Below are 17,170 nucleotides of genomic sequence, written 5' to 3'. Positions count from 1 at the left end.
CCCAGTCCGGGTTCAGACGAAACCACAGCGCTGAGACAACCCTCCTCGCCGCCACAGACGACATCAGGCACCAACTTGACAACGGCGAAACATCAGCCCTCATCCTCCTGGACCTGTCAGCCGCCTTCAACATGGTCTGTCATCGCACCCTAAAGACACGCCTCCTAGAAGCCGGAATCCAAGAGAAGGCCCTTGACTGGACTACGTCCTTCCTCTCCGGCAGAACCCAGAGCGTCCGCCGCCCGCCCTTCCGATCCGAAGCCACCAACATCATCTGCGGCGTCCCCCAGGGCTCATCCCTCAGCCGGACGCTGTTCAACATCTACATGGCCCCCCTCGCACAAGTGGCCCGCCAACATGACCTCAACATCATCTCCCACGCCGAGACCCAGCTCGTCCTCTCCCTCACCAAGGACCCGCACACCGCCAAAACCAACCTCCACGAGGGAATGAAGGCCGTCGACGACTGGATGAGGAACAGCCGTCTGAAGCTAAACTCAGACAAGACGGAGGTACTCATCCTCGGACCCACCCCCTCAGCCTGGGACGACTCCTGGTGGCCGACCACACTGGGAACAACACCAACACCCACCGACCATGCACACAACCTAGGATTCATCCTCGACTCCTCCCTCTCCATGTCTAAACAGGTCAACGCCGTCTCCTCCTCCTGCTACAACACCCTCCGCATGCTCTGCAGGATCTACAAGTGGATCCTGACCGAAACAAGAAGAATGGTGACACAGGCCCTCGTCAGCAGCAGACTGGACTACGGCAACGCACTCTACGCAGGAATCCAAGCCAAACACCTACGACGACTACAACGCATCCAAAACGCCTCCGCCCGACTGATCGTCAACATCCCCCGCCGCAGCAACATCACCCCCCCCCCCGAGAGCCCTACACTGGCTCCTCATTGACAAGAGGATCACCCTTAAGCTCCTCACCCATGCACACAAAGCACTCCACAACGCCAGACCAGCCTACCTGAACAGCAGACTCAGCTTCTACACCCCCACCCGCCAGCTCCGCTCCGCCAGCCTCGCCCTCGCCGCTGTCCCCCGCATCCAACGAACAACCTCCTGTGGCAGATTCTTCTCCTACCTCGCCGCCAAGACCTGGAACACCCTTCCTACCCACCTACGGCAGACCCAAGACCTACTCGCCTTCAGAAGACTCCTCAAGACCTGGCTCTTCAAGCAGTAGCAGCACCCCCCTCCCCTCGGCGCCTTAAGACCCTCACGGGTAAGTAGCACGCTTTACAAGTACTCTGATTGATTGATTGATTGATTGATTGATAACTAGCTCTAAGGATGAATGAATGGGTGTGTCAGTGGGTCTCTGAATGACTGAGAGGTTGGATGAGTTGGACTATGGGTGAGTGAGTGGGTGTGTGAGTGGCTCTCTGGGTGAGTGAGTGAGTGTGATATTGGATGAATGGGTGAATGGGTGTGCATGTATGTGAGTAACTGTATGAGTGAGTGACTGATAGTACTAGTGGCTGTGTGACTGAGTTAAAGGGGGCCTGACTGGTTGCATAAGTGAGTGAGTGCATGTATAGGTGGCTGTATGGGTGAGTGTGAGCTAATGTTAGTGGCTGTATCGGTCCGACCCCTCCCGCAGGGGGGGGTGGGGTCTAGTACCACCACTCCCATGTATGCACATCATCTTGCCCCTAATGCAGTGAATTGGTCTTAACCTGGAGCGAGGGCCCTGCGAACTGGCACCATCCCAGTGGCGACCCCCCCCCCATTACCTCAACAAGCATTAAACAGGCTACACCTGCCTTGGTGACACATGACCCTGACTGAGCATCTCCTACTGACCATACAGTATGCACATCTACATCTTGAGGGCTAATAGTCTGGGGTCTTCACCTAAGCGCAGCAGCAAGAATACATGTTTACGCACACTTTAGAATGACAGTACTCAGCACATTTGGATATCATTAAAAATGCATTGCAATTACAGCCCCTAAAGGCATCACAGATGATTACAGGATTAAGTTGTAAATACTGCCAGACACCTTAGCAAGAGTGTCTAGCCACTTAGCTTATGACATCACCTTACACCAATACTTCACATTGAACATCAGTCCCTCTAAAAGAAATAACCATTAATAACTGTATTTCAGGGCAATTAAACCTCTTCACCTCCAGGTGATACCCTTCTGCAGACCTCCCCACCTCAGCCCTTCACTCCTTAATGCAATTATCAAAACACCCTCAGCTGAAGAACAAAAGTTCCAGCCCAGAAGGTGTTAACTGCAAGTTGAGCCCTGGAGGGGTTGATTCCTTTGAATCCCCAAGACACTTGGGGTGGGACTTTGCTCTTCGTGCTGTGGGGAGACTGCGCTTCTCCAGCAGTTCTCCAGCATCTTTATACATGTAGGGTGGTGACCCCGTTCTTCTGGGGCCACGACAAGCCATGAAAACGCTGTGTTGCCCTTGCAGGTCGGTCCTGGCGTGCAAGGCATTATGGGTGTTGCCGCATATTAGATGAGCGGCTCTCCTGCTGCTCCGGGGAGAGCCGCGCTGGCGCTTCACCGCTTTCTGGGGCCTCGGTGGGGGTCCCGGTCCCACCCGGACCCCCAGGTGAGCACAGATAGCTCGGGGAGCCCACCCCCAGCCGCTCCTACTCTTTTCTGGAACCTGGACCCACCCGGGCCCCTCACACCACTGCAGGTCTTCCCTGGGGGGGCTCTGGTACCACCCGGGACCCCCGCTGTTCTCCTTGGTTGGAGGGCAGCCTGGAGAGCCCACCCCCAGCTGCCCCCGCTGGCTCCCCACGCGGCCAGCACTCTTCCGTGCTGCCGCGGGAGCCGGCCGATCACTTCTGGTCTGCCCACTCCGGCGGGCAGACGCGAAGACTCCCGCAGGCCTCAAAAACGGACCTCGGGGGAGTGCTGTGGCCTCTTCTTCTTCGCTGTGGCCCGGGGATGGTGTCCCGGGCCTCAGACATCTTTGGGGGGGGAGGGGCGCGACGGCGATCCCCCCCATCCTGGTACTTCGGGGCCCGGAGATGGGGTCCCGGGCCCCGCCTCCCATCTTCTTCGCGGGGGCGCGACGGCGCCTCCCGCCCCCGCCTCCTCACACGGGACCCGGAGTTGGGCTCCCGGGCCCCTCCTCCCGCACCTCTTCACGGGGAGCGCGACGGTGCTCCACGGCGCAGGTTTCAGCGGGGGCCAGGGTGGGCTCCTGGCACCCCGCGGTGGCAGGTTCACGGGGTGCGCGACGGCGCACCCCGGCTTTACTTCTTTCGGGGCAGCCCCCGGCACCTGTCCCACCCCGGGGGCCAGGGCCGGACTGAGAACCAAAACCAGCCCTGGCAAAGTGCTCGGCCGGCCCCCTGGGGGTGCGACCCAGCTCTTTGTCGGGCCGGTTTTCGGCCGATTTTGCTGCAAAATCGGCCCTGTAACAAAAACGGCCCCCTGGGCCCAAAACCAGCCCCCACCCTTGCGGCGCACCGGGGGATTGCCCAGTGCCCGCAACGGCCAGTCCGGGCCTGCCTGGGGCATCTCTGAGACCTTCGGCGGAGCCCTACGCGCTTCGTCGTCAGTCTTCATAGGGGTCAAAGGTCGCCTACCTTCTGGGGGCCATATCTCAACCCCTGGGGGTCCGATCTGCCCCATTTTCGTGTCATCTTGCTCCTGGTGGCGCTCCCCAGCCACTGGGAGCACTCTCCTTCATCCTCCAGGTCTCCAAGAGGGTGCATTCTGCAGGGAGCGGTCTTCACTGGCTCCCTGCGCCTCTCTTCTCCCTGCGCAGAGGCCTCTTCTTCTGCGCACCGATCCTGTCTGGCACTGTTAGGGGCCTGGGGGGCAGTCAGGGGTGTCTTCCTTCCAACTGCCCATTGCATCAGGCTCCAGCACCTTTCGCCTCAACAGACCACACCCCAGAGAGAGCTTCTCTTACTGTGCAAGTACTTTTTAAAAGTTGAGTAGAGGGCTGGCAGGAAGTCTCTGTGTGTCCTATCAAACAGCGAGACATCACTCCCCTGCCCCCTCCTTCTTGTCCTCTGGATTTGTTCAAAATGGCGTCGTCCAGTGTCTCTGGCCACATGGCCTCTGAAACTCAACTCCTTCTCCCCTCACTGCCCTCACTGTGGTTAAGCTTGGTGCCTGGCACCCAGCGACAGCAGTTGATGGATTGGCTTGTAGCTCCACCTATCTTTTCTGCTTGGAGGGAAGATCTTCACTCTGGGAAGAAAAGTCATTAATCTAACCTGCCAGGGCCAGAGAAATATGACATTTCTGGACGAACCCAAAAGCAGTACAAATATGACTTTGGACTCTGCAGAATACTCATTTTCACATTTGCTACACTGGACATTAGTGCATGTCTGGAATCTGTAGGCTTTGTGGAAGTTACTCTAGCCATGGGCTCCACCTCCCCATAAGGGAATAATGAAGTGAAAGACGCAGTAAAACACACTGACTTTCCCTGGCATGTTTCCTTCCAGTGTATAAAGCCCATTCCATATCACCACCCAATTCTGCATAAGTCCTGCCACACCATTCAATTTGTACCTGCTCCTGGACTGCGCATGCTAGGATTCTCCCCCACGCAGCCCCTACACGTGTGCACACGCATGTATACCCATGTCTGCATGTAACCAGCACGGTGTCCATACTCCAGCTGCTGCGCAGCGGCCTAGTCAAGCCAAGTGGGCACCAGTTAAATCTCCATGCAGTCTCCTTCATTAGGAGTTCACTGTGGGTGAGTCTCAGATTATGAGGCTCCCCCACAGTAAAAGCTCAACACTTAGGTGCTCAAAAAGTGAAAAATCCGGGCGTCCCCTAGTGTCAGAACCACCTTCTAACAGTAAGGGTGAGTGAACTTTTATTATAAAATATAGAAAGCACTCTAAAGCTTCAAAACCAATCAGACCTCAACTCCGGTGGCATCTTCCAAGGTTATCCAGTGGTTGACCACTAAATGCTAACCATCTCCAACTAAACATGTCTGATACTTGCATGCATGAACTGGACCATGTATCATTCTTCCATCAAATAGAGAAAGTATGGAGGCAACACCAGGGATGGAGTCACAACAGCCAGTGTGTTCTATTCAAAATTCTTTATTCTTCATAGAATTAAAACAACAGGACAACAGCCAACGCGTTTCGTTCCTTTAATGGGAACTTCGTCAGGGCAAGAGACTTCTGTACCAGACAGGTCCCACTTTTAAAGTCCAGGCAGAGTTCAGCCCAGATGTTGTAAGTAACAATCAAATCCCGGCCAGGGCAGGTGTATGTCCCTCTAAGGTATCAGTATGGCATTTCCAATAGCTACAGTCACATCCGGCAAACCCCTCACAAATATCAACAGGAGTCCCACATGGTAGTGTAAGCCAAAAGTTCCCAATAGACAAATTTGGAATTGCAGTTAGACTGTCACACTCGCCGGGATACACATGTTGATTAATACTGCAAGTATATGCAAAAATATCTGAACAGAGAGTAATTGTAGAGAATCACATGGAAGAAATGTTCCACTGTCTGTGTCACCACTCTGCGAATAGAGTCAGAATCCACCCCAGACGCAATAGTCAGAAGCGCTTAGTGCCGCAACGTATAGCAGTCCACCAGAGTCCGAAATTAGGAGTAAACCTTGTGACTCCATCCCTGGTGCTGCCTCCATACTTTCTCTATTTGACGTTTCTGGATCTCCAGTGGGACCCAACTGCGGCAGGTCTCGGAGGCTATGTGCCCAGGACTTTAAAATATTGTGGACATTGAAATTGAGGTGCCAAACATATAGACAGCTGCAGTTTCATTATAATTTAGTCATTCCTCCATCACTTTACAACACATAGCTTACAATACCCTCAACACCAGATGTGGAAGTGATTATTGCAGCCAAACTCTGCTTTTAGTGCAAATAAATCAAGTTATCATGGAAATGTTCTACTTCTTGCAATGGCTGGGTTAAACATATTGATTTACCAGAGTGCCTATCAGATTCTTGTTGCTAAAAGTGCCGTTGTGACTTCTTGGCCTGGTTTTGCCACTGGATTGTACCTCAGAGCATTTCTCTATCTGCATGGTAGGCTACAAAGAACTGATGATACAGCTGCCAGACAAATCCTTTACTGACGTTAAAATCACATCTCACCAGTCCTAAAATCTCTAAACCGCCTGTCGGAGCTTGAGGCATCACCTTCAAAGCAATGTGCATCATACGTTGTTCCATCCAGATTACTGGACCACTCCTGCTTTCACATATACTCCCTGCCTACTGAAGGCTAGATTGCTATCATTGAGGTTAGGCCCACTCTTGACCCTTCCTTCCTTCAAAGAGCCACCTGTGATGGGAGCTCTCTGTCTTTCCAGAACACCAAGCTCTGGAATTTCATCCCTAGAAGAATAATAGGCAACCACATTGGATTTGGAGGGCTGTAAAAGCCTGGATCGCCCCATACACAGAACTATCGGCCAGATGTACAAAATTCTTATTTTGCATTTCCTAAACAGCGATTCCTTAGGAATCACTATTTAGAAAATGCAAAATGATATGTGCAAAATTTGCAATTTCCTAATAGCGATTCCTAGAGAGTAGGAATCGCTATTAGGAAATTGCAAATAGGAAATGATATCGCTTTCCCACCTGTGGGCCAAATAGGAAATAGTTTCTTAATAGGAAATCATTATTTAGGAAATCCAAACCTAAGGGTGCTTCTGGCCTTAAGGCTCCCCTGGAGGCACCCTGAAATTCATAATGCACATGTAAGCGCACATATGCCCTGGAGGCATAGGTGCGCTTCATGTCCCATGCATTTTTTTATTTTGCACATGGATACCTTCGATTTTGAGTCGATGGTAATAGCAATTTCTAAATACCCAATTTGCATTTAAGAACTGCGATGGACATGTGCTTTAGGAATCGCAAATAGGCAATCCCTATTTGTGATTCCTAAAACGCGGTTGCAATTTGCGATTTCTACTGGGTAGAAATCACAAATTGCGACCGGATTTTGGCCTTTGTACACATGAAAAGGCCATATAGAATTTCTTAACCGCCCGAAATTGCGATTTGGCCGGTTAAGAATTGTTAAATGGCTTCGTAAATCTGGCCCTATATGATGCTGACCACAGCTAAAGAAGATGGTTGGCACTCATGCATGCCTAGACTGTATCTACCCCTGATCCTCAAGTACCACACCCAACACTTCCCATATAGGCACTATACACCCTTTTTAGCCATGCTCTCCGAGAGAGCCGCCCCTGAAACCCCTTGTTTATCGGAGCATGTTGTGGCCTGGTCAAAGGTGAAGATGAATGCACAGGTTCTACGATGCTCCACGGTGAACATTACAAGGCCACCGTGGCTGGAAGGAGGGCAAAGTTGCATCGGAGCTTAGAAGTCTTACTATCTTCAACACAAGTCTTCAAAACATCGTGTTTGGTTAGGGGTTTAAGTAATGCCTTCTTGCATAACAAAGTGAGGTGCAACCTTTTCAAAAGCGATGACTATTTATTTAATACTTCATAAGTAGGATTTCAGATCGTTGAAGTTAACATTTTTTACCAATTGGCCCATGCAAAAATAACGCTTTTTTCCAACTTAGTTTGCAATATTTCCTGACATCAGAGCTCATAGATTTTAATGCTGAAAACGCAAACGACTATCCAACAAACGTGTCCTCATTAAAGGCCAGCTTTCGTATTGGACCTGCCTTTCAAAATGAATATGTTTTCCCTCTTCTTGCTCAGAAAGGTAGCCGCGCACGTCTCCGAACTACATCTCCCAGCAGCGCCCTTCATTCTCCCACGGCTCAGCAAGAGGTTTGGGAGGGGCTGATGTAATGCAGTGAAGTCACAAAGCCCTGGGGAACAGCGCTGGAAGAAGGAGGCTGATGCAGGATGGCAGAGCTCGCAGGAGGGCACAGGAGCTGAACAGGGCGGAAGGATAATGCTAACGCAGGTGCACTAGATGCTCGTCTCCATCATACCCTCATCGGTAAACACCCCGCAGCGCCGCACATCTGCCGAAGGTGCTATCACCGCCTGCGATCTGCGGATGCGGGGCTCTGCAGAGCGAGGCACCTGCAATGCTGTGCTGCATCCCGCCGAGTCCGAGATGACCTGCTGCTGCTGAGGCGAGGGCTCGGCTCTTCCTGCGCGGGGAAGGGGAGGTTGATGCGCTAGCCGGTGCTTGGCAGTTTGGAGACAGCGTCTATCAGCGGACGGAGCCGCGATGGCAGACCCAGCCGAATGCAGTATAAAAGTCATGTGCAGGTTCAGGCCTCTGAACGAATCCGAGATCCTTCGTGGGGATAAATTCATTCCAAAATTTAAAGGTGACGACACCGTAGTAATTGGGGTAAGTTCTATTATTTTTTTATCGAGCACCACAGAACACATATTCTACTTTTTTTTTAGGTCGCATGTGCTTTTATTCGGAATGCCTGCAGCTATGTTTTTTTATTTCAGCACAAGGTTCTTCGTTGACAGCTCCCTGTGTGGTAGAACGTGTGGCCGGGCGCATTAGCCTCCATTGTTCTGTGTGATTACAGGGGAGGGCTGTTTCTCACCTCGGGCGCTCGTGCGGGTGTCAGAAAAAACACATGAAACAGGCACCAGTTCATACAGCGCTCACGACACTAAATGAATCTCCCAAGCCGGGATGGATGGGTACCAGAGGGCGTGGGCAGCAGGGGGAGTGCGGGGAACCCGCCTTCTCTGAGCCGAGCTGGGGAATGCTGGCAGCTACTGCATTATTCCGTGGTTGACGGGCAGCGGTGATGAGAACAGCTGTGCCAGCACCCCAGCACATCTGCATGATTGCCATGAATGCCGAAGCGTTAAACGCGCTTCAAGGTAAGGCTGTGGAAAGGATTGCCCCGGCACGTGCCGCTTTGGTTGTTTTTAGTCTGGGAGGGGTTTGATTTGTGTTTCTTTATTTATTAAGCGTTCACGGCGGCGGGTCCACGAATGCCATGTGAGCTCTTGGAAACGCGCAGCGCCTGTGAACTGAGGGCAGTCGCACGTGCCGCGGGGTCCTTCGTGTTTGCGTCGGTTCCACTGATCTGTGTGCTTGCAGTACCTGCGCGGCTGGATGTAATCAGCGCTGATTGTCATTTTCTGGCTGGTTCTCTGCTGGTGCAGCCTCTTCAGCGTTGATTGAGGTGATGTCATCATGGTCACTGAGCATGCTCAGTCTGCCTCTCCCATGCATAAGGTCACACGCTGGCACCTGCCTAGTTTGTCTTCGTCTGTTACGTGCACGGGGCTGGTGCGCTTCTTTGAACCAAGGCTCACATTTTATAAGGGTATTAATCAATAAAATATAAAGAGAAAAAGGTTAGTTCTGTTTTGAAAGCCTTAGGGCCTGATTTAGATCTTACCAGTTCGACCGCCAGTCCCCCGCAGGGGTGGTAGACCCAAGAACTCACTGGGCCAACAGCGGTCCTCCTGTCGTGTTTAGATGTTGCAACTGTATACAGGGGACCGCCCCATGGCGATCTTTCGCCTGGCTCCCAGTACTCCGCTGTCATCGAGCTGGTGGTCTTGTGCCAAGCCAATTGTGCTATTCCTGATGGGCTAGCAGTCTGCTAGTGGCGGGCCCCTGACGGAGTGAGGATATGGGGGTACACAGACATGTAGGGAGTCTTTTTATGTAAAGGTAATTTATATATGTTGTTTATGAGTCCATAAATGATTGTAAGTAACGTGTAGTGACTATATTTCTCATAGTCTGCATTTCACAGACACAACATACACACACCATTCATTGTACACCCACACACACCACCTTAAATACAGAGAGAGGGGCCCAACAAACCAAAGGGACAGGGCACCAAGTATGACTTAAAAGTCAAATACATAATTTCCTTTGGAACCACTTTTCAAAACCAACTGTACGGCCACTCACATACACATATATCTCATCCAAGGTTGCACAACTACACCGGCTGTAGGGACGAATAGCACTGGTTACTTAGCATGCATTTAGTACGCATGCCATTACAACACGGTCGTTAGTACGACTGCGTTGTTAGTTCGCATACCTTTACTACGCAATTCGGAACAACGAATTGCATTAGGGGGCGCTGGATGTTGGAATAGTATAATTTACTATTCCAACTCCAATCTGTGCGGACAGTAGGGAAGGTGTTGGATTTTAAATCCAACACCTTCTCCCCCTAATGCAAGTTGTTGTTCTGACTTGCGTAGTAAACGTATGCGAACTAACTACGCGGTCGTTATAACAACCTCGTTGTAATGGCTTGCGAAGTATCGCATCCGAAGTTAACGCTGTTCACCGTAGGGACACATGTTCAATTTAATAAAAATCTAAAGTTTTAATAAAAACATTCAATAAAATACATGATACACATTAGAAATTCATAAAATCTATACACAAAATCATATAAAACCAGGAAAAGACTCTAAAAGACAAAACACATTTGTCATCAGGATGATAATTTAAAAGAATTCATAGAGCACACACAGCAAGAGTATGAATTTTCAGTCAAAATGTGATTCTATATTACACAAATTGAACCAAAAACAGAGCGTCAACGCGTTTCGGTGGGTGAAATTGATAAAACCACCTTCTTCAGGACATTAAACATGCATCTTCTCCTTTTGTATATGCTATATAACATTCCTATTTAAGAAGAAATATGAAACTGTAAATTATGTTCTGATACGTTCATATGATGTCAATGTCTAAAACAATATATATATATCTATTTTAATGTGGAGACCACCAACTAAGGACAGACAAAAATATAGGTCAGTTCCCTTAAATTTTCAGTCCCATTAGTACTAATCGACATACCTGTCACAGTTACAGAGGTACGTTTAATTTCCCCTAACATCACCTGGTAGGCTGATTATGCACCACCGTAGATCATCCAGTCGTCAATTGTTAGTGGGTAGACTCCATATAGAGATTATTTAAAAGGGATTTTCTTTAAGGAAAACATATTTCGTAAGGAATTTGACTTAAATACTATGACCATACTAAATTCCTTCTAGCTTTTAAGATCCTCAGTGATCTGTGCAGGGAGTTGAACAAACTTCCCATTCCTCATGAGTCTATGATTTTTCTCCTGTCCCTGTCACTATGAGATACAGAAACAAATTGCTAAATACACAAAAACGTGCCAGTCTACAGTGTCACAATTTTATATACCATCTTGCTCATGTTCCATACCATTAGCAGGCCACAGCTCTACTATTCATAGACCTCGTATTTCTATGCGGTCCTTCGATCCAGCGTCTTAGAAACTATTGCCGGCTTGGAACTTTCCTTTTGACCGCCACCTGCCCTATGATGCATATGTGTATCTGACACATCGTACGTCAACACGTAACCCCCAGGGCTGCAACCGAGCGCCATCTTGCAAGGGTTATACCGCATAGTGGATCTTTTTCTTATTCCTTAAGCATATCGGATATTGAAACTGATGGCTACGGAATAAAAGGAATCTATCCTTACTATAAGGTCAATTTACTCGAGATAATCATACAATTATTACCACACACACCACGAACACCTACATTTGATTCCATTGAAATTGTGTGTCGGTCCGCCACGGTCATGGTGCAGCAGGGATGACCTGGCCCAACGGCATAGAGGATGATATCACTGCTGGAACCCCGAAAACAGATGAGTAATCATCCCATTTCGCCATCCTGAAGTAAGAGGAATTCCTGACAGCATTCCCTTTCGAAACAGGCCACATTCAAATATGAATGGCAGGAATTGTGGCTAGGCTCCAGCAGCAGCCCATGCCGCCATGTGGGTGGGGAGCTCCGAACCGGTGGTGTCGGCGGGAGCGCAGCGGTCTTCTCGCCTATTGCCAGACATCTAAATCGGACGGTTGGACTGCCGTACAGGTGTGCTGGAAGACCGTTGAAAAGCGGTGGTGGGACCAATCCCGCCAAGATCTAAATCAGACCCTTAGTCACTTACCTCCATGCTAGCATCTTCTGTTATTCCTGTTGTTGAGCTAATAGCACTTTGAATTCTGGGACCTGTGGTTTTACTTGTACTATCAAAAGCACAGACCTACAGGGGAGGCTGAACATGTATCCCGTGGCACCTGGGGTACTTTCAAAGTGCTGGGACGTAATAGCTGCCCCAAATTGCACAGAGTGAGTATAAGATAGACACCCAGCGCAGGCTTTTCTGTTTTTCTCCCAGGAATAGTTTGAGAAAAAAGGGTTTTAAATACATTTTTTAAATACATTGACTCAAAAGCCATAGTTTTCACAAGCCGCTTGGGAAGAGCAACCGAAAATCTAAACTGAAATGTGGATGTGGAAATACCAAAAGTTGCAAAGCCCTCCACATTTCAGGCTGTAGGTAACAACTCTATATAGGATCTCGCAGGCTCAAAAACCGAGTTACTGCTCAGGTTACAGAGATATTGAAGCTTCAGACAACAGATATATCTTAGGTGAAGCCAGTCTTACAGGCTCAGACCTCACACTACTGTCATGCCTTAAAACAATGTTATTGTAGATGCTGAAAGGTCTCCACCCAAGTCGGAGAATAACAGCAAGTGCTCACTGGCATCAAGAAAGTAACATCAGCAATAAATGGATGAAACGCTGCATGATTCAGCACCTCAATATCCGCTTTTAATGTATTTTTGGAGTATACATTTGAGCTGGTGGTTGCAGAGGGAGGCTCTCATTTTTTGGGGCAAGGGGTGGTGATGGACAGAGTCTCTGAATTAAGCAGAGTACTCTCACCCAGTCAAGAGATCAGGGCTAGATCCAACACCGTTTTTTAGCTCATTGCACCATCCCAGTTTCAGACCCTGGCTGTATGCAAATTAGTCTGTCCCTGGCCCAGTGCATCATGGGAACAGGGCAGACCAGACTACAAAAGCCAATTCTTACACTGGGAAGGAAACAAGCTTCCGGGGACCGGTTTCTGGCATTTCAGCCGTCTTCGGCCCGGCTTGCTTGAATCCTGATGGTGCAATGAGCAAGGGACTCACATCTGAGTATACACTTCCACGCTTAGGGTGGACAAAATTATTTACAACAAGGGGTGGTGATGGACAGAGTCTCTGAATTAAGCAGAGTACTCTCACCCAGTCAAGAGATCAGGGCTAGATCCAACACCGTTTTTTAGCTCATTGCACCATCCCAGTTTCAGAACCTGGCGGTATGCCAGAAACCGGTCCTCGGAAGCTTGTTTCCGGTCCAGGGAAGACATGGCTTGGCAGTTCGGGCTGAACTGTTCCCATGAGGCACAGGGTCAGACTGATTTGCATATGGCCATGTCTGAACTGGGGTGGCAGAGTGGGCTAAAGAACGGTGATGGATTAAACCCAGATCCTTTGACTGGGTGTGAGTGTTTGATTGATTCAGATGCTCCGTCCATCACCACCCCCTTTTGTACCGCTTTTGGCCGCCATAAGTGTGGCAGGGTATGCTCAGACATGAGTCCCTTGCTCACTTTGCCACTGGATTCAAGCAAGCCGGGCTGAAGACGGCTGGCATGCCAGAAACCGGTCCTCGGAAGCTTGTTTCCGGTCCAGGGAAGACATGGCTTGGCAGTTCGGGCTGAACTGTTCCCATGAGGCACAGGGTCAGACTGATTTGCATATGGCCATGTCTGAACTGGGGTGGCAGAGTGGGCTAAAGAACGGTGATGGATTAAACCCAGATCTTTTGACTGGGTGTGAGTGTTTGATTGATTCAGATGCTCCGTCCATCACCACCCCCTTTTGTACCGCTCATTTTTGGGGACCAGCACTTATTTTTCCTCATCAGACATTTCCGGAAAGCAAGAGCAGGAAAAACACAAAATGGGAAAGAAGGAGTAAGATGGAAAAAACTCACCAAGGGAGAAATCAGGAACCTACACAAGTGAGGTAAACAGGGGCAGCCACCATCTGCCAGTGGATGAAAGAGGCCTGAGGTGGATTCAGGACTAACACTACACACAGAGGTGGCCACTTAATATATGAGGTGTTAGCCATATTTTACGATAGCCGTCAGATGACAGGGATGTGCATCAATATGCCTGGGATGGCCATCTTTAAATAGTATTGCTACCATTATACATTATATTAAGCGCTGGGATGCCAGAGGGTAACTGCGCGCTATATAACATTTTAAATAATAATAATAAATAATAATAATACAGGAGTGGCAATCAGATTCCCAGAAGTGGCAGCAGGGCCTAGAGAGACGTTTTCTGGACTAAGGGAACACCCATGACATACCTTTGATTCAGCTCAATACGCAGCCCTTGCCTATTTCCGATGCCTTATTACGTACTGACATATTGAACACCTCCGTCACACAAGCATGGCTGGCACATACAACCCAGTAACCAAGCTGATTGCCTGACTATACCGTTGTCCATAAGTTGGTTACTGGCAGTGGCGGGTAGACAAAGTGATGGTTCTCTGCCCCGGTGTCAAAATGAGACCACTACCATATGGTGCTTATAATAACCTAAGGCAAAGGATGGCTACCTTGTAGTTATTTGCCATGAGCACCCATGAGAAGTTCCACACGCACATAGCTCCCCCATGGTCTGGTTTGCGTTGTGTGACACCTCCAGCCGGTTCTAGCACTTTAACCTACATCACTTTGGGTCTTGTTTCTCTTTTCCAGTATGAGTGTAGAGCTGCCAGCCGCAGGACACGAAGACCTATTGTTTATAGTGGAAGAAGTCTATCTATCAAACATGACAGGGGCCAGGTGGGAGCTATGCACGTATTGAATTGAACTTCTGATTGGGAGTCGAAATTAATCTTTCTTTTTAGTGTGAGTGCCCACGCACAGTGGTACCCTCTGAGCAGAGTCCCGGTCGTCCCAGTCGTCCCAGTCTCACTATGATACTGGGCTTTCCTGTTTCTCTGTTGTTTGTAGGAGGTCAGTTTTTTCGAGAATGTTTGTGGTTGTTACCTGATCACGGTATTTGTCAGTGCTTGTTTTGTTGTTAATTACCCGCAGTTCGCTGACTGTGTGTTTTTTGTAGTAAAATGGAGATTGATACTGTGCCCTTTATTTGAAGCCGCATCCGATACCTGGTTTCAGTAAGTGTAGAGTTATGTTCTCTTGAAATTCCACACAACTTGTGTTGAGGCTTACTTTCTTGTACAATAATGGTAACCGAAACTGACAGACCAAATATTTTGGGGCTTCTGCCACTGTTTTAGGCAAGATTTACTTTTTTACACCATTATTGGTGGAAGCGATCGTTTCCCATTGAGTGCAGTGCCAGGGTTCAGAAAAGTGCTATCATGCTATAAGTAAGCTAATCCATGGCTGTTTGTTTGGATTTATATTTGTAATATATTTTTTGTAAGTCTTTATTTTGTACTGATAGTGAAGATTCGGATCCTGTACAATGCACCTTTGTTGCAATCTTTCAACACTGTAGGTGGCATTGGGCACTGTTCGACCATTTTGCCTTCACCCATCACCACTGCTGCAGATCCTACAGTGAGGTGAATCGCCATGGACGCGAGCGATGAATCCTATGTAGCTCTGCCAGCCCGTGTAATTCATAGTCTATTATAAGAAGTCCATTTGTTTCCACATGAGCTGAATCAGGGGGTGTCCATTTGATTTGTGAGCAGAGGGACTTTGCAATTGACAAATACTAACAGGTACAGCCCATTCTCCAAATTATGACCACTTTGATGCAACCAAAAACATTTGTTTAGTACCCTGCATACTCCTCAAATGAGGTGGTTTCTAACTCTCTGCTGATTGTTTGGGAACACCGATCTGGGTTCACATTCTGTTCTCAACAGCAAAGCCTTGTGCAACAACCCCCACCAGAAAACAGATCCTTTGTACAAGCTCTTATTGTTACATTAAGGAATCTCTTCGCCAAAACTGTGGTCTTTAAGCAGGAAGGCAGATTGACACAGACACTCTATTCCCTAGGTTAAGGTGACTCCAGGGACTGAAAAGGCACGGAAACGTGGACCCCACAGCAGCTAATCGGTAAATGATGAGTCTTTTGGGTGAACACTTCATACTGGTTTCACAAAGAAAACAGGAAAGGGGGTTTGGACGTGGATCGGTCATACATAGCATGAGTAGTACCTGCTGCGAGAATGTGAAGTTCGGAGTCGCGGTTCTGTATAATGCCATCAGAGAACGCTGGCTCAATTGGTAATTTACACAACGCCAAAGCTACGTCAGTGCCAGGGCATCGCAAACACGGGTAAGAGATATAAAAAGGCGAAGGACTCAAGAAGGGATGTCTTGACAGCAAAAGCATAGCTATTTTCTGTACATGTCTTGATGATGGCTAGGAAGAAGACACTCAGTATTTCTGAGCAGGAAAAATCACCGACCCTGAGTCAGGATATGATATACCTTATGTAACAGAACGCACTGGTCCTGAGTAAGGACAGCTATCTGGACTGGGATGGTCTGACATTTACACACACACACCGCTGCTGCATGTGGCATAGAGAAAGATTCAATTTTCTTCCTCTTTTCAACATATACATTCAACCTCCAGAGCAAATTGGAAGCGGGCACAATATTCTGTCCTGCTTGCAAGGACTTCACTTTGTGTGTCGAGAGCTAGCGAGTAAAGGCGTAATTTACTATAGTGGATCTTGAACTGTATCTCAGCACATGTATTCACAGACAGACCCATCAGTTCCTAGGGTAACTCTGGCTCGATTCATAGCTTGCCTGAACAAAGAGCTTGAACCATTCATGAGGTGTCAAGGGTGCCAGAATCGGTTTAGCACATTTCAGAATTTTTCTGGGTAAAAAGTAATATCTACCCCGGAAGAATGCTAAAACGTTAGGCAGAGTAAAGCAATAATACACCAAGTTTAAAAAAAAAATGAAATAAATTGCTAACTTGGTTTAGGTATTTTAGGCTTAAAACAGTGTGAATCCGGGGGGCTCTTGCAGTTGTTGAGTGGGGGAAAGTTATCTCCAAAACTGGTACAGTCCTTGGTAGGAGCGTACAGCTGTGAGTTGGAGCTACAAGTTCTTCCTAGAAATATGAATTCAGTTGGATGGTTGAATATATGTTGTACTACCATGACCACAGTGTTTTGGAATATATGCTCAGTAGTCGGTGAAAGCATCTTAAGTGAACACCCCACAGCCATCTATTTTTCATTACGCAAAGTCCTCTTCGTGATGACATTGATTTATGAAAGAGTATGTCGGTCCATGTAGCCTGCCTTTGCTGAATAGAAGAGGA

General features: G+C 48.5%; 1 protein-coding gene across 1 annotated transcript in view; it reads left to right on the top strand.

Moving 5' to 3' along the window:
* Positions 1–7,479: 7,479 nt before the first annotated feature.
* The window catches only part of KIF5C (kinesin family member 5C), a 612,753-nt gene continuing 603,062 nt past the window's right edge, over positions 7,480–17,170 (top strand). The window contains exon 1 of the mRNA XM_078681761.1: positions 7,480–8,323. Within this exon, the coding sequence (XP_078537887.1) occupies positions 8,198–8,323 (126 nt within the window). The 5' untranslated portion in view covers positions 7,480–8,197. The remainder of the gene's footprint in view (positions 8,324–17,170) is intronic.

This window comes from Lissotriton helveticus, chromosome 3_1 (genome assembly GCF_964261635.1).
Source record: "Lissotriton helveticus chromosome 3_1, aLisHel1.1, whole genome shotgun sequence".
NCBI classification, from domain to species: Eukaryota; Metazoa; Chordata; class Amphibia; order Caudata; family Salamandridae; genus Lissotriton; species Lissotriton helveticus.
The sequence above is the reverse complement of the archived record's forward strand: the minus strand, read 5'-3'. Positions and strand labels throughout refer to the sequence as shown.